General features: G+C 39.6%; 2 protein-coding genes across 2 annotated transcripts in view; both read right to left on the bottom strand.

The window, feature by feature from the left end:
- Nucleotides 1–2,634, bottom strand: part of LOC138327626 (phosphatidylinositol 3,4,5-trisphosphate 3-phosphatase TPTE2-like) — a 32,927-nt gene extending 30,293 nt beyond the window's left edge. Inside the window, exon 1 of the mRNA XM_069273886.1 lies at nucleotides 2,144–2,634. The gene's annotated coding sequence lies outside the window, so the exon portion shown is untranslated. The remainder of the gene's footprint in view (nucleotides 1–2,143) is intronic.
- Nucleotides 2,635–8,820: 6,186 nt separating this feature from the next.
- LOC138327038 (uncharacterized) lies at nucleotides 8,821–10,212 on the bottom strand. Its single transcript, XM_069273029.1, has one exon. It carries the CDS (start codon nucleotides 10,210–10,212, stop codon nucleotides 8,821–8,823), a length of 1,392 nt encoding a protein of 463 aa, XP_069129130.1.
- Nucleotides 10,213–18,906: the final 8,694 nt, after the last annotated feature.

The raw sequence follows: 18,906 nt of genomic DNA, 5'->3' as shown, positions 1-18,906 counted from the left end.
ATTTTAAAGATAACAAGTAAATCATTGCATTATCATACCAAGTGCATGTACATAACAGGTGTATGTGCGCACGTGCTGGAAACAAAACAGACATGCAGTCTGTCGATATTTATCAGAAATTTCGTGAAAGGTGAAAAGTTACGAGGATTTTATAAATGGACGTCCACATATCTTGTGTAGCACATTTTTTTCTAACACTACTTACTTTATTTATAGAATTGGCCGAAAGTATAATATTCTAATACACAAGAAAAATAATTTCTTATTATCAGTTCGAGTCTAGAAACTAATACTAATCATCAGGAATTCCGTGTTATGCTCGAAAGTCTAATCAGCACTAGACGTTATCTCTCATTTCACCGAAGATTTTCTTGCCAATCTCTAACTATAGACAATACACGTACATGTTCTTGTCTCTCAATGCTGGACTGTCAATGGTTATAGTGCTGGCTCCCGAAACATATCTTCAACTAGGGAAAGTAATTCGGTATTATAGGCGTAAACACAGACCTTTATTGTATGTAGGTTTGATTGGCGTGTAGTATTAGGCGTTCTACTCTTATGGATTGTGACGCTACATGATGGTTTTACTACTATACGTCTGCTTCCTGAACATGAAATACACGTGTAAAATCACGATAAGATCTCTCTGGACACTGGTGTTAAATGATTAACCGCTGTTGAGCATTATTGATATCTATGTCATGAAATGTACAGAAAGAAAGTAAGCACACGCGCACGAGACCGGGGTCAATATGCGTTCTTCTCAATGAAGTCTGGTTGGGGTCGAGGTCAAAAAATAAAGATGGCTATATACATGTATAACTAGAGGTCAAGGTCAATTAACGTGAGAGAGATGTGTCATGGTCTTAGGGTGATCACAGTATCAAGGTCACAGACGAGAACATCTAGAGGTCAAGGTTATAGAAATAGGACTGGGACAAACTACACAAACAAAGGAATAAATGACCAAAAAAGCCGAACCCCTCACCCTACCATTTCTGAGTCAAAGACAAGACCAAAGTGTTCAAAGGTTCGAACACAAAGGTAAAGAAAGCAAACTCAAGGTCAAGGCCACACACAGATGAATCAAAATTCAGATCTGAAGTCGAGGTATCGGGGTCAAAGTGGAGTTGGGGTCATATACGGAGCGGTCATATGGACGAAGAATATAAATGTCTCCATGTCATAATAAAGACAAATGGTCTTGATACACAAGTAAAATCTCACTTGTGTATACACATGACCGTGAATCTCTCTTCCCATCTTAACGCTGGACATTTTAAAAGATACTCGTAGACATACCTGTTAGTTATCTACTATATATATACTCATCAAAGATAAAAAAGAACGAATGTACTATCATATATCTTTTATCTATAAACAAACTCAAGTTTCAACACATGGGTCAAGGTATCCATAAGTATAAAATCAAAGTGACCTGTGTTGCCACTATTTTCAAAACCAAGAATTGTAAACGTCCATAGCCAGAGGTAGGGACATGGATATAGAGGACCAGATTTACATATTAATACATTGTATGTGTATAGGTATGCATTGTCGTACGTGTATGTGGATGGTCAATAATATATAGCGGGGCTCGAACCCAGGACCTCCGAACACCAGTCGGTCGATGCTCTACCTGCAGGCCGATGTTCGATCCAGTCCAGTAACGCTACACATGTACATTGCTTACAGGCTTACAGTCCTAGGACGACACAGCCAAGACAAATATATGCATGTACATGTAAATACATAGTTGGTAGGCAAAACATATGAATGCTACTAGTCATATTAATGTAGCACGTATGTGTACGTACAGTATACAAATCATATGGCACAGTCGACGCAGCTGTCAAACAAAACATAGTCAACAAAAAATATACCGGTACGTGTTATACACATATAATATCAACACGTGTGTACTAACAAAAGGCAATATGTTTGAATGTCTCATACTAATATCATATTTGTCATAACACATGTACATATATATCTAAATAGTTTGGCAATATGAACGTATTATATACATGATTCATTGTTTCATGTACATGTATATAAGAATAAAAAGGTCTATATATCGAAACTAAACATACCGAAACAAGTCATGGAGAAATGGTGACCTACATAAACTCAGACTTACCTGGATCTTTAAAATAAAGTCCGCGTGTCGATGAGCCCGGGGACCCGGGTAACCTTATTTCTTTCCAGCCAGAGTTGATCCCGAGGGTGTACACTCAGTACTAACTAATGGAAGTCACAGGCCGGGGACTACGGGCCCCACGATCGTAACATTCTGACAGCTACGTACGTATACACACATACATTAATATATGTACTACGGGATAACTGTGTCGCGAAGGTGTGCTGTAAATACGACTAGGATACGTATAAATTCCCGGTGTTACACCGGCCAACGATGGTACGACAGACACGCATAGATCTGACACTGTAGAGATCAAGCGACGTATTCATACAAGTATAGTTCATATTGTATTCAAATCAATATCTTGATATTTACCACACCGTGTCTATATCAAGGCCTTTAGTCACAGTCCCCATTGTTGTCTACACTGACTAACGTGTTCAGCTGCCAACAAGTGCCTAATATAAAACGGATTATTTACTTTTTAGTGCGAGCTTTAGAAACCCAGTTTGATTCAAATACATGTAAGCCTGTACGAGTTATCTACCTTTCTTTACAATCAAATTGGCCCATACTTGTAGGTTATAACCGATCCACTATTTTTAAAGATGATTTCTAGCCCTCTTTCTGAAGTTAAAACCACCAAAAAGTATCTCAGACTCCTCTCGATAATTCGTGTCAAATCTAACTTATCAAATAAAAAAATTTATTAGACGTATACAATGGTATATCGTTCGCATGTTTTATTAAAGCCATTGATTTATACATGTAATTCTCACTTTAAAACTTGATTAAAGCCAATATCTTTGTTTCAGCATTTGAGCAACTTTTATAACGAAACATTGCTTTATGTTGATTAAAGTACACATCTTATCATTACTGAATGACGCTATACAATGTTGATATGATAAATATACTGCAGTGTAATATCTTACATTTGTGACCTATATCCCTTGTATGTGTTCAAACTTCTTTTATTCCCAGCTCTCTTTTAACACATGCCGCCATTGTCAATATTGTAGACTTCGTTCAGCCATTTCATATCGTTTGTTTGATTAATTAACGTCCTATTAACAGCTATGGTCATGTAAGGACGGCCTCCCATGTTGTGCGAGGTGCGTGTTTTGGGAGACTGCGGCATATTCATGGTGTGTCTTCTTGTATAGTTGAACTGTTGCCCTTTTATAGTGATATATAACTAACGTATGAGACACCAAGCAAAACACCCCTACCGGTCACATTAAACTGACAACGGGCGAACCAGTCGTCCCAATCCCTGTTTGCTGTGCGCCAAGCCGGAGCAGAAACTACCACTTTTATAGACTTTGGTGCGTCTCGGCCAGGGGACAGTACCCAGAGCCTTCCTCACTGGGGCGAACGCTCAACTCAAGGCCAAAAGTGAGGCGGTGCCAAGGGAGGCTTTAGGAAAGATAAAGTCAGTTAAGAAGAAGAGAAAAGATAAGATCCTAAATTTAGTCGCCTTTTATGATCATGCAATAGGGGCAGCAGGTACAATTCTTACGCCCTACCTGCAGGGCTATCACATCAAATTAGACAATACGTACATTTATTACAGTTTACAGTTGTTTCATGCATTATCACCTAACAGTACTACTGGTCATATCCGATTTGTACTATAATTTTTCTGAGAGGATAATTCGGAATGTGTCTCTGGTGAACGTTTGGACGTTCATGAACATTAAACGAGATCAACAGAATTGATAACTCATATAGAGCTTTAAAAGGCCTGAATATAAAGTGTCATGAAAAAGTGATGACATTTCCATTAATGTTAAAGTTCTCCTTTAGATTAGTTTTCGACCCGACTAGCCATCTACGTATGTACATATATGTAGTACGCGTGTACGTTCGGGGTTAAATAGCATATTTCCAGACGTTTTGGGGAGTCTTAATTGTCCTTAATTTTTATTAGTTAAATGAACTTAACGTGTCAGGTGAACATGAGGAAGGAAATCCGAAGTATCCGGAGAAAAAAACCCGCTTATGCTAGGTTTACACTATGTTCCCGGCGACCACGGTAGCCCCGTTTGCCCGAAACGTGGTGAGCCGTGGAATTTTGGCTATTTTTGTATCTGTATTCAAGTTGAGCTAGGTCTTGTGAAGTTTTGCCACGGTCTTTTACGGATTGCGTGGTGGGTCGTAGATATAGGGGAAAGTGTTGTTCCCGGAGGTTAAAGGAACACTACGGCTTTAGCACGGTCTATCAAGGATACCACTACGTTCTCTCTAGGCCGGTTACGATCTGATGAGGTCTGCTACGTTTTACACGTTTTGATCGAACTCCAATACGTTTTTTCACGGTCCGCCAAGGCTTACTAGGATAAAAGTCTGATGCCGGGCTTTTTGGAGCAACTGAAACAATATTTATAGCTGAAAATGTCATTTCAAACACGTTATAATTACAAAATTTGTTAAAACCACATTTGGTATAAATATATAATTATTATAGCCAAGTGTTTCTACGCAAATATTTTTTTCTGTACTCATTTAATCTGCCTTTTGCAATAATAGCTTTGGTATAATTTGAGGGTTTAAATGTGTTTGATAATGACCATTTCTATTTACTAATACAAACAATTCAACGAAGTAGCAAATATGTACCAGGCCAGGCAATGATACCTCATCATATTTTGCTTGCAACGTAAGACCGCTACAAGCCGTGAGATGCCTTGACAGAACGCATCAAAACGGTTTTCATCCACCTTAGCTTGCCGTAAAAACCTTGACAAACCTGGACAAAACGGCACAAAACGTGCAGCCAATCTGCATCAACCGTGATAAAACGTGGAAACAACGCAACAGAACGTCACTAAACTTGAAATCACCGTGAGATTCTGGGGAACGTGCTTGCTGCCCGTTCCACCACGGACCGTCTTTAAGTTCTGTTACGGCCTCGTACGCACTGTTACGTTTTGTTACGTCAATCCCGTTTTATTACGTCCTGTGGCGTTCTCCATCTGTACCGTGACTGCCGTGGCAAATTTTTTGACAGTTTTAAAAACCTGGCACGGCATATACGGTTATCACGACCGCTCACGTTTGCAATTGTCTATCACGTCCTTCTGCGTTGTCTCACGTTGTCTCGCGGTCACCACGTTTTGTCCACGGCGGTGGCCAGAAACGGGGCTGCCGTGGCCACCGGGAACAAAGTGTAAACCTAGCATTACAAATGTGTGCCTGGCAACTACTCCACACGGGATTCATATTCGCGACTCAGAGGCGAAGGGCTGGTATTTTTTAACAGTAAAATTGGGGGAAAAGATGATGCTTATGATTATTACAATTCACTATTAAATACATATTTTTTAAGGAAATCGATCATTCGATCACAATAAATCAGCGAAATCTAGATGTGTACTGTGTATGACTATCAAAGTGGTATCCGGATATTTAAATTATGTCCGTTTCGTTTCTTAGTATCCTTAATCAGGGTCATTGCTATGTTTGTTGTTGTGAAGCGTCAAGAAGAATAAAGATAGACTCAAGAAGACGTGTGTGATGTTCTTACTGTTGTTTATAAATGAGACCAACGAACCATGCTGTCGTCCATTACTGTATTCACAGGAAGCCGCGATACATGCCCGGATGTAACATATAATAGTTATATCTGAGGATCCGGTGCCGGGTAATCCGGATACGGACATTACATCCCTCCTTTTTCTATATTAGAAACTATAACGAACAGGATGGACATTAATTGACTTTACGAATTATGACTAGAAATTTCACTTGAAATGTCACTTGAAAGTTCTCAAATTATCTTGAACTTAAATATACATGTACTGAAATATAACTACTGAAACTATATAGATCACTATAACAGGTAAATGTCACTTGAACTCAGTCTCTAACACTTTAAACACCGAATTGTAGCAAAACACAAATAAACTAAACTGTAAAAACTAACTCTAAATTCTAATCTAATAGGCTTAGGTATTCTACCCGCCTATAGGTAAATACCGAGGATTATTCTGCCTCGTGCTGGAGTATTTACCTGGTCCCTATATACTACAAAACATTATCAATTAGTAATAAAGTCTTTCAGGTGCTGCGGCTGAAATCTACGTCTTTGGGAACGCCTGGGAATGTCAATTTGTGTCTTAGATTTTACATCTTCAGCCTGCTCAGCATGTTCATCATCAAGTCTGTTGTTCTCAAACATTTCATCCATGTTCTGATTTGTATCCAAATCCTCCGGAACAGCAATAACTCCTCTTCCTCCTTCAATTTTCTTAAAGAAAGACGAATTCCTTGTGATCTTATGTTCATTACCAGTACCTCTCCGTGCAGTGATTTGTGTACCCTTTTTGTTTACTACCTCATATGGAGTAGGATCATATGGCGTAGAAAATTTGTTTTCTCGCTTTGTTTTCACTAGTACGTGGTCTCCGGGTTCTATCTTTGAGTGACTTGCTCTTTGATCAGCATACAGTTTCATCTTTTGTTTTGATTGTTCATCATGAAGACGAATGTCTAAAGCCTTTGGTAGCTTTGTCGCTAGCTCTGGAAGCTTAGTTCGCATCTTTCTTCCGAACAGTGCCTGTGCGGGAGAAATCCCTGTTGAAGAATGCGGCGTAGCGCGGTAATTTCGGAGAAATTTGTACATCTCCTGCTTCCAGTTGCGTCCTTCAGTTCGTGCAGCTTTGATCGCCTTTCCTATTGTGCGCATAAAACGTTCAGCTTCACCGTTTGCCCTTGGCCATAGTGGTGTTATACGATGATGGTAAAAACCAGTGTTCTGTGCATATGTTTTAAATTCATCACTTTGAAAAGGCGGTCCATTGTCGGTTTTCAAACACTCTGGTATTCCATACTCTGAGAAAACTTTGTCAAATTTTGGAATGACACACCTTGCTGACGTCGATCCAATTATTTCGACAATAGGGAAACGTGAATAGTCATCTATGATTACCAGTAGATATTCACCGCTTGGATACGGTCCACTGAAATCGGCTGAAACGTGTGTCCACGGACTTGCAGGTAGTGACGTCATGTTTAACGGTTCGCGTTTGTCACATGGGGTACTGGCTAGACAGGGAATACATGATTTACATAGATTTTCTACCATGTCGTTAATTCCTGGAAACCAAACTTTCTCTCTTAGGAGTTGTTTAGTTTTTACCACTCCTTGGTGACCTTCATGAGCAATGTCAATTACACGTTGCTGAAGTGTTGTTGGAATTACTATTCGCGACTGGTGTAGCAGTATACTTCCATGACATGTAGAAGTAACGGTGAGTTCCTCACGCACCCTCAAAAATTGTCTTGCAGCAGAGTTCCGAAAATCTTCTTTCCATCTGCCAGACACAATTTTCTCAATCACTTCCTGGATAGTATCATCCTTGCTAGTTGCCTCAGCAATTTCTTTCAGAGTCATTGCCCTTGGCACTGCATGGTTCACAATGAAATTAAGATATTCCTCAGCAACCTTTGAGTGTCGAGCTGCGTTGAATGTGTCCGTGGGGTGTCGCGACATGTAGTCTGCAGGATTATCTTTTCCTGGCCTATATTCTACTTTGAAATCATATGGTTGTAGTCTTAGTCTCCACCTTTCAATACGAGCAGGAGGCTTGCTGCTGGCGTTATTGAAAATCACCTCAAGAGGTTTGTGATCAGTAACCAGCACAAACGGTGAGCCAAAGAGGTAGAGATGGAAATGCTCGCATCCCCATACAATCGCTAGGGCCTCTTTTTCTGTCTGTGAATACCTTTTCTCCACGTCAGTCAATGCTTTGCTTGCATACTGTATGACCTTGTTATCCTGGGTTAATATGGCTCCTAGTCCTACGGGACTTGCATCAACAAATATCTTGGTATCCTTCTTTGGATCAAAATAGGTCATGGCCTCACCAATTAGTTTCTCCTTCAACATTTCCAAAGATTCTTCCTCTGCCTTTCCCCAATTCCATTTTACTGTTTTGTGGGTAAGTGCACGTAGAGGAGCGGTGATTGTCGCAAAGTTAGGTATAAATCTTGAGACATAATTTGCGAGTCCAAGGAGACTACGAACTTCTGCTTCATTACTTGGTGATTCAGCGTTGAGGATAGCTTCCACTTTTTTTGGGTCTGCTGAGATGCCTTTACTTGAGAAGACATAGCCGAAAAATTCAATTTCGCTTTTATTGAACTCGCACTTCGACCTGTTGAGAGTTATATTCTTTTCCCTCAATCTCTGCATGACACTGCGCAAACGTTTGTCATGTGACTCTTGGTCTTTCCCAAAAATGATGATGTCGTCACTGATGTTCCTAGCACCATCAATTCCGTTGAGGCAGTCACGAAGTGTAGCTTGGAATTTCTCTGACGCTGATGATATGCCAAAAATCAAACGTTTATATCTGCGTAGGCCTACATGCGTGGTGAAGGTTGTGAGATATCTTGATTCCGGAGCAAGCTCAATCTGATGATAGCCTGAGTTTAAATCAAGTTTTGAAAAGACTGTTGCCCCATTCAAATCAACCAGTATGTCATCGATGGTTGGGGTTATATGTCGTTCTCTCTGTACGGCTTCATTTGGCAACCTCATATCAACGCATATCCTTATTTCTTCTGGATTTTTGGGTTTAGGGGCCACGACAATTGGTGAGACCCATGGGGTGGGGCCATCAACAGTTTCGATAATATCCAGGTCCTCTAAGCGCTTAATTTCGGCCTCAACCTTTTTTTCTCATGTGAAAGGGAATTCTTCTGTGAGGTTGTGTTTTTGGTTGGATCTCCTCATTAACGTGTATCTTTACTTGGACATCTTTTATCTTGCCAATCCCTTCGAACCGATCCTGGTATTCTTCTATAATTGAGTCAGTCTCAGACTTTGAAACAACACGAATGGTTGGAATTATTGATAGGGCTATGGCTGTGTGGTAACTCAAAAGTGAACCAAAGTTTCCTCTTGCGACATAAATTGTAGTTTGTGTGCTTGTCTTCTGTGCTTTGGACTTTATTTCTGTTTCAAATGTTCCAACTATATCGATAGGCTCACCAGATCCATATGGGTATAAATTTGTGTTTGATTTCTGTAGTTTAGGCTTACTCTTCATTGACTGGAATGTTTTTTCATCCAGAATGTTGACAGTGGCACCTGTGTCTACTATAATGTCCATCGGCATACCGTGTATGATAACAGCAGCTTTTGGTTGTCCAGCATTCCTCGTGTTGACATGGAATACATATTCATCATCAGATCCTGAACTGTCATATTGGTGGTTTGCACCTTTTTCTACCTTGTGAACTAACTCTTTCTTCTTAGATCTACACATTTTACTGAAATGGTTCAGTTTTTGGCAATTGTTACATTTCTTACCCTTTGCTGGACATTGTCCTTGATGGGGATAGCTTCCTCCACACCGATAACATTCTGCTGACTTATCTTTTGTCTTCTGATATCCATTACCATGTCTTTGATTTTGCTTCGTGAATCCTTTTTCTTTATTACCCCTTTTTGTATCTCTGGTTCTGCCTTGGTTCCTTCTTATAGTGTTGATCTGTTCAGGCTTGTTTTCTATTTCTTTTGTCTGCTCATCACTCAATTCTAGTGACCGTGCTAATTTCAAAATATCACCCAGTGTCATATCATCATCTCTTAGGACACGTCTTCTTAAACGTGTGGAAGAACAGGACTGAATTATTTGGGATTTTATTTCTTCTTCAAGGTCAAGAAATTCACAATTCTCCCCAAGTTTTCGTAGTCTAGTATTATAAGTCATAATATCTTCTCCCTCCTTTTGTTTAGCCTGGCGAAATTTATATCTTTCATATTCGCGGTTTTTTTTCGGCGTGAAGTAGGCCTGCAGGGCTTCTGTAGCTTGTTTATATACGTCTAGGTCCTCGCCTTCTGGGGGACCTAAGAGCGGAAGCGTACTAAAAACATCTTGTACTTCCTCCCCTGCGTAATGCAACAATAATGCCTTTTTTCTTTCTTTATTTTCAATGACGTCCATTGCAACCAGAAGGATGTCTAGTCTCTCCTTCCATTTTTTCCATCTTACCGATGTCGAACCTTCCCCGTGTACTATAAAGGACGGGAATTGAGGTAAACTGGTCGCCATGTGTAAATAGGGGGGAAAAGTGTACGCACGTGGTTACAAATATTTCGTTCGATAATTGTCAATACAAGAAATCACACGGGGTTTTGACCGGCGTGATATTCTTTTGAAGTTATTACAATTCAAATTGATTCATATTTCTTACACTCCTCGTCGCCATTGTGATGTTCTTACTGTTGTTTATAAATGAGACCAACGAACCATGCTGTCGTCCATTACTGTATTCACAGGAAGCCGCGATACATGCCCGGATGTAACATATAATAGTTATATCTGAGGATCCGGTGCCGGGTAATCCGGATACGGACATTACAACGTGTTATCGTTTATCTGGCGAAGAATTACCCGATACAGCATTTGCCAACCTCTCACATTGCCATATGGTGGAGAATCCGAAGGTTTTATGTACTTGACTTAACATTTCATGCATGTATGTCTGCGGAAAATAAGTTGAATGCCAGTTATTTCGCCCTGAAGTTGGCTAGTGGATAATACCGCGTGGTTATTTTGGCGGGAATTCTCATACCTGAACTGACACCCTCCACGTATTGTTTTATGTGAATGAAGTGAACATGAACTTTTATTGACTATATATATACATGAAATAACAGAATATCATCAATATGTCACTGTCGCTCACCAACCCATTCTTGACAGCTCCCCGTGAGAAATATGATAATTCTGGCTCACCTTCCTTCGATACATCGCCTGTACGTCAGCGTTTGGATTTTGATGCCGTTCAAACGAGTACCGTTGGACATGACAATGATATAAAATACTCTACAAGATCGTTTGTTCAACCACACACAGTACAACCATTTCCAATAAACATTTCTAAATTCAATGGTTATCCCCATGAAGATCCAATAAAATTTCTATCAGACTTCAAAGCCCTTATGCAACTTCAAGGCTTAGACTTAAATGACACCGCTGACAGTTCTCGACTGTTAGCCGCGTTTTCGCTTTACTTAGCAGGCCCCGCCCATACCTGGTTTGAAGGCCAGGATTTCCTTCATGGAGGTTGCTGGAATGTGTTAGAAAAAATGTTTCGTGCGTCATATATAAACAATTCCAACAACAATGCTTCTCTATACATTGAAACCAGGTCTTTCAACACTCTAGCCCTACAGCCAGGCATGTTATTGGAAGACTTCTATGGCCTGATCCTCAAGAAGGGCCACAGACTCGAAAAATCGCCCATGGATATGATGACACAGTTCATTGACGGACTACCTGACCAGTTACAGTTCTTTGTACGCGTAAGTAGACCAAAAACCATTGAAGAAGCCTTCCAAAGTGCACGTATGGGGGAGGCATACAACTTTCGTGGGGACAAGATTCCACTAACACCAACACAGCGATTGGAACCTACAACAGCGCAGACTGTTACAGTTGATGTACTCTCAAAACAAGTTGAACAACTGTCAAAGCAAATTGAAAATTTGTCCAGTGTATCTAATCAGTGTCAGCTGTGTCAGCAGTTTGGTCACAAGGCCAATGACTGTTTTCTTCATTATGGTGCTCATACTTCAGCAGCGAGACCACCACTGGTCCCACCACCATTTCCATTTCCACCACCACCCATCAACTCACCACAAGGAGGAAACCCAAACTTCAATCCACAACCATTCCCAGGGAACAACCCAAACTTGATCGGCCCAGACGCCAGTCGACGAGGACGTCAATACAGGGTGTAAACCGTCGAAACCGCAGTCCACCACCTACGCGCTGGAACAGTGACAGTGACCATTGTCCTCACAGTGATGTAGACAGTGATATTGATGAACAAAATGACAAAGAATACCAGTGTAGTAATGCACATAATGTTAATACAGGGAAAAACACTATAGATAGTGATGAATGTAGCTCAAGTGATGATGAAACTTTTACACACAATGATTTTTCATTTTTGTATCTTCCTGTCACTATTAATAATGTACAGATTACCTCGTTACTTGACAGTGGCAGTTCTATTAATATTATGTCTTACAAATTGTTCAAATCTCTGCCACAAAATAGTTTTTCATCTCAAATCAGAGTAACTCATACTAATGAGAAGATAACTCTTGCTAATGATCAGAAAGTTGAAGTGTATGGTACTGCTAAAGTTAAGGTTGCTACTCCTTATGGTAAGCATAGGATTTTTGTATATATTTTATATAATACTTCGCACCCTCTTATTTTGGGTACAAGTTATTTACAGTTTAAAGGTGTTGTTTTAGACTTTCGCCAGAATCATATCAACCCTACAACATTTTCTGTTAGATCAAGGTCATCGGTTGAATTAGAACCACACACCGAGAGTATAGTGTATGGGAAGTTACCCCAAAGTGTACATATTGGTGCTCAAGGAATATGTCAAACGAGCAAATTTTTGTTATCTACAAACTGTTTAGTTGCTCGTAGTTTAGTTACTGTTCATCTTAGCCGTAATATTCCTCTTAAGATTTGTAACCCTACCAGTGAACTTGTGACAATACCTAGAAACCGTGTTTTAGCAAAATTTGAATTATTGACCAATGATTACATTGTACACACAGATACTAAGGGTCAAAATACAAGTGCTGTTAAACATTCTTGTCAGACTGCAAGGGTTACTTCCCTTGGTACAGATGAAACATGTGTAAATCAAAGTGCTGGTAGTTCTGAATTTTTGTCAGACAATGATAATGTACAAAGTACAAATTTTTCATCAGATTTTGAAAGATTTTTGAGTAACTTTGATATTATTGATTCCTGTTCCCATTTATCTGTACGTCAACGAGATGCTTTATGTGATGTTTTGTATGAGAACAAAGACATTTTTGTAACAAAAGATAGACCATCATTAGGTTTTACTAATGTTGTGAAACACCATGTTCATCTTAAACCTGATTTTGTACCAAAACATCAACGTCCCTATAGACTTAATCCTGATAAGCGTGAAGTGTTACGGCACCATTTACAGGAGTTATTACAGCAAGGAGTTATTGCCCCTGTCCGTGCAGACGAAAATGTTCCAATCACATCTCCAATTGTTTTGGTGTCTAAAAAGAAACAAAATTCAGACAACAGTGTTCTAGGATCAAAGGAGGCTAGTCTGTCACATTTTCGCTTTTGTTGTGACTTTAGATACCTAAATTCCCAGACACAACAATTCAAATATGCGATTCCAGACCTTCAGGAGTTAACCGAGTCATTTACCAACCGCGTACCAAATTACATAACATCGATCGATTTGAGTTCAGGATTCTTCCAAATGGGTATTGATGAACAGTCTTCTGCTTACACAGCATTTAATACATGCTTCGGAACATATAAATTCCTTCGTATGCCCATGGGACTTACCACAGCGCCAAACACTTTCCAACTTTTAATGGATACTGTTTTACGTGGCCTAACATTTCAGTCTACATTATGCTACCTTGACGATGTGATTATTTGTTCCGATACATTTGAAGGTCATCTCAAAGATCTACAGGAAGTCTTTGCACGATTTCAATCTTCCGGCCTCAAATTGGGTCCAAAAAAATGTCATTTTGCCCAAACTGAATGTTTATTCCTCGGACACGTTATTTCGCGCCATGGATTGCGTGCACCTAAGGACAGAGTTAAAGCCATCACAGAGTACAGTCGGCCAAAGTCTGCAAAGTCTCTGCGTCGTTTTCTCGGTCTAGTGGGATGGTTTCGGAAATACATTCCAGAGTTCGCTAGTGTAGCAGATCCGCTATTCTTTCTCCTAAAGAAAGATGTTAAATTTCATTGGACACAGACTCATACTACAGCGTTTCAACGATTAAAGGATCTTTTGCTCTCATCGCCAGCTCTAGCATACCCTCGGTTTGATCTTGAATTTCGAATCGCAGTTGACACATCTAGTCGCGGGATTGGTTACATGCTATATCAAAATCACCCTTCCCCTGACAATACCGAACATGAACCCCGTGTTATTCGCTTTGGTTCCAAGTGTCTTTCAAAATGGCAGAGATCATATGGACCTACAAAGCTGGAACTTCTCGGAGTAGTGACAGCTGTTCTTGATTGTGCGTCTTACGTCCGAGGGACACACTTCGTGATAGAATGTGATCATCAACCTTTAAAACAACTATTTGCGAACAAGCTGAAAGGTGCCGTCTATGATCGCTGGTTAGCGGTGTTACAGGAGTTCAACTTTACAGTTAAATATAAACCGGGAAAGGAAATGTGTGTGCCTGATGCTTTATCACGCGAACCAGATGACAGGGATGACATTCAAGACTCGTTGGACAGTCCTGATGTATCGGATCCTTACTTTCCGTATGTTGGAGAAAGAACTGGAAATATTGACTTTCAGGATAACCAGTTTCCACAGGTCAACAGAGTACAAGTCGCATACCGTCAGTTAAATTCTGACTTTGAGTTTGATGATGGATATGATGGTGATACTGATGACATTGCTGAAACAAATAATGGACAATTACAGAAAGGATACGTTAAATTACGTAAACACAAACGTCATGGTGGTTCGAACAGTTTGAAGACACACAAGATACAGGTAAACGCTATACCCATTGAACCACGGGAACAACACAGGAAAAATACTGCTACAGAGTCAAGTAATTCTGGAAGTGACTTTTCGGATAAGGCCGATACTATTCAACCTACAGGAACAGACAAACATACACCTTGTTCTGTATTTCAAGTTGAAACTGATATTGACAATGCTAAGTATCAAGTGCCTACAGATGATGATTCAGAAATATCACCAGAACTCAAACAAGTCTATCAGATATCTACTGATGTTGATTCTACTACATTCTGCGATACTAACTCTGGTTATCATACACCTACAGATGTAGAGAAGTCGTTGGAGATAAACCCAGTGTATCATATATCTACTGATGTCGATTCTACTACAAGCCACGAACCTAAGGCCGAATATCGTGCATCTACAGATGTTGAGTCCGAAACATTACCTGACATAAAATCGGTTTACTGTGTATCTACAGATGTTGATTCTATCTCAACACATGAAGCTTCTACAGACAGCGACTCTGATACTTATGAGGACGCTCAACATGATGTTGTTACTTGTCAATCTGATATCAAAGATACTAGTGATCGAGACACTTCAGCAAATGATAATCATGATGTACAGTTATTGAATGAAAGAGACCTTCATTCTCTATCCAGTGAAATGGACACACATGTTACCAGTGACAGAGACACAATATCGGATAGTAATGTTGATCAAAGTAACGTTGCATCAGCTGATAGAGATTCAGTGGATAGGCTTCCTCGTGTACATATTGACAATTTCCTCGCCACATTTGATCTCAGTCGTACTAGTATTTGTGTTCTTCAACATGCTGATCCAGATATATTGCCACTTGTGAAATATTTGAAAACCAATGAACTACCTGTATCACAGAAACTGTCTCGGCGGTTACTGTTGGAAGCTTCGGATTATCTCCTAGTTGATGATGTACTATTTCATAAACGCGTCGCCAAGTCGCAACGAACTAAAGGTATGACTCACTACCAACTTGTTCTACCCCAGTCACTGATCAAGACTGTCCTTGAACTATACCATGATTCACCTTTGGGAGCACATGGTGGGATAACGGACACACTAGACAGAATCAAAGAACATTACTACTTTGCAAAGATGTCTGTCTACGTAAGTGACTACGTGAAATCTTGTCTCACTTGTCAGCGTCGAAAACTGACCCAGGTGCATACCAAATCATCCATTACATCCTACCCTACACCAGGCCGCCCCTTCGAGGTCTGGCAGGTTGATTTACTTGGACCACTACCGATAACATACAAAGGTAACTCTTATATATTCACTGCAACGGATATGTTTAGTAAACTTTTGTACGCAGTACCAATACCAAGTAAGGATGCTTTGACCGTCTCATCAGCTATGCATCAACTTTTCACTCAATACGGTGTATGCCAAACAGTCCTCAGCGACCAGGGCTCGGAATTTATCGCTCAAGTTACAAAGGCTGTTTGTAAGGAAATGGGAATTGCCCAACAATTTACACCAAGCTTTACACACCACTGCCTCGGAGCTTGTGAAAGGATGCATAAATCACTGGAGGAACGCCTAACACCCTATGTTGATGATGCTCGTAGGAACTGGGATGACCTTCTTCCTTCTACTGTGTTTGCCATGAACCTAAGTGTCAACTCAAGTTTAGGATTTGCGCCCTTTGAGGTGGTGTATGGTCATCGTCCAAATTTCCCTTTAGTTCCTATCCCACATGGTGATTTGGATGCTCCCCCTGACATCCAAACTTATATGCAGCAGTTTACGCGCAAACTAAACACTGTACGGGATTGTATTCTTAAGAATCTTGAGCAATCAAAACAAACAATGGTAGAGCGTGCAAATAGTTCTGTGAATAACCTTAAGTTATCAAAAGGTGACTATGTGTTTCTCTCAATCACCACTACAGGACAAGGACAGAAACTACAAATGCGTTATTCTGGACCCTTCGTTGTAGATCATATTCCCTCAGACCATCGTGTTATTCTGAAGGACCCAGCTACAGGAATTAGTAAGAAAGACGCTGTACATATCGACCGTCTCAAAATGGCATATGTTCGTGAACCTCACCCTGTGCCTTACCTCTTGGGATCCGTTGTTACACGACAGAATACACCACAAACTCATGTAGCAGTGCAAACTGAATCAACAGAAGACAAAAATGCTCCTGTAACTCGTCCATTACAGGATAAAGGCCTAGGCCAATTACCTATTCCTCCACAAACACGTCCCAAACGAGCTTGTGGTATGCCTCTTCGTTATCGTGACATGGGAATGGATACATCAGCGGACACTGACAGTGCACCTTATTACAAAGTCAAGCGTATCATAGGTCAGAAAGGGACCGAGCCCAATGTCAAGTATCTCATACATTTTGTTGGAGAACCAGCCCAGAACTCAATTTGGGTTGACAAATGTGATTTAGATAGACAAACCCGCAAGGCTATTCAGAAACAACCACCACCAATCCTTACATCGTAATTCAAGAATATGTAGTAATCCAGATTTTTGTCTTGTGTATCTGGTGAACTTTTATATTCCAACTTCATGGGATTGAGACATTTTGGTTACATTATGTTCAACCATTTCATCTACGAAGCGATGCTAATTATACATTATGTATGTAACATTGCTACTTAGAATTATAAGAAGCATTATACACATGTCACGTACATGTATTAAAAGGATTTTTTTTTTTTGTGTAATTGTCTAATTTCAGTCACTGAATTTTTTTTTGTATGACATTCCATAGTGTTTTATTATTTTACCTTTTGCAAGAAGCATATACATGTTACAATTTATAACTATTGATGCATATGGTATTTGATATACTTGTTCTCTTTTATAACCTTTACTTAGGCTCCATTATCTGTCATTTTGGAGTTATGTCCCTTGAGTTTTCGAATAGTTATTGAGGTTCTGTTCTAAATAGCAATTAAGTGATCATGTCTAACTGTTGGTATACTGGATGTCACAGGAGTTTGTGTACCTCTCCTTAATCATGGATATGAACATGTTCTGATGTATTAACCTTTTTTTTTTAACTATTTCAATGTAGCATGATTATTATGATACATGTTATTAGTTATTGGTTCGGAATATGTTGGTTTATTAGTGATCTTAATCACTTTAGATAGATATCCTGCTAGTGATGTGCACATTTGTGAACTTACCATTTAAAGCCACTCTTTTCAGTTATCACTGTAGCTATGCTTGATACTGTATTAGTGCTGGACAGATAAAATAGTTAATTCCTCATTCAATTTCTAGATGTAATTTCACATTGAAAAGTTTTGATTAGCATTACTATATCATTACTGAATAAATTGTCTGTATTGAATTTTTTTTTATGGACATGTACTAGAAGTAATAATTTCTGGATAATCAAGGGCTCAATTCATTTTTGATTTTACCATACGCTATATAATGTTATGTATGTTTTCGAAGCGATTTTCATGTATTTTCTGATTTATTCCTTAGAATCGCTTAATTTCATTAGTGTAGTTTCTATGATACAAATTTCCATACATTTGAATACGTCGATATTGATTGGTTAATTGTACTTCATTGTGATTATGTCTACATTTCTAGTCAATTATCCTTGATATCACTTCGATAGTTATCGTTCCAAAATTGTGCACAATTTTGTTTTGGCCGGGGGGATGTACTGTGTATGACTATCAAAGTGGTATCCGGATATTTAAATTATGTCCGTTTCGTTTCTTAGTATCCTTAATCAGGGTCATTGCTATGTTTGTTGTTGTGAAGCGTCAAGAAGAATAAAGATAGACTCAAGAAGACGTGTTATCGTTTATCTGGCGAAGAATTACCCGATACAGCATTTGCCAACCTCTCACATTGCCATAGATGTTGAATGAACCGTGATTTAATTTTCGAGGAGTTTGTTCACTCATTTTTCACTTCATCCACTCACTATTCATTCATCCGCCCTCTCACTCACTCACTCACTCACTCACTAACTCACGTACATTGTACCCTCAATACCAATTCCCTCACTCACTCACCTCATACCCTCACCTCATACCCTCACTATTAATATCTCGTCTTTTCTCTCACGTGTTCCCCCGTATTCTCACTTCTAATTCTTACCCTCTCTCTCACGTCTTGCCACGTGCCCTCAATACTAATTCTTGTCCACTCTCTCACGTGTTTCCATGTAC

The sequence above is a fragment of the Argopecten irradians genome, chromosome 7, assembly GCF_041381155.1.
Source record: "Argopecten irradians isolate NY chromosome 7, Ai_NY, whole genome shotgun sequence".
NCBI lineage: Eukaryota > Metazoa > Mollusca > Bivalvia > Pectinida > Pectinidae > Argopecten > Argopecten irradians.
The sequence above is the reverse complement of the archived record's forward strand: the minus strand, read 5'-3'. Positions and strand labels throughout refer to the sequence as shown.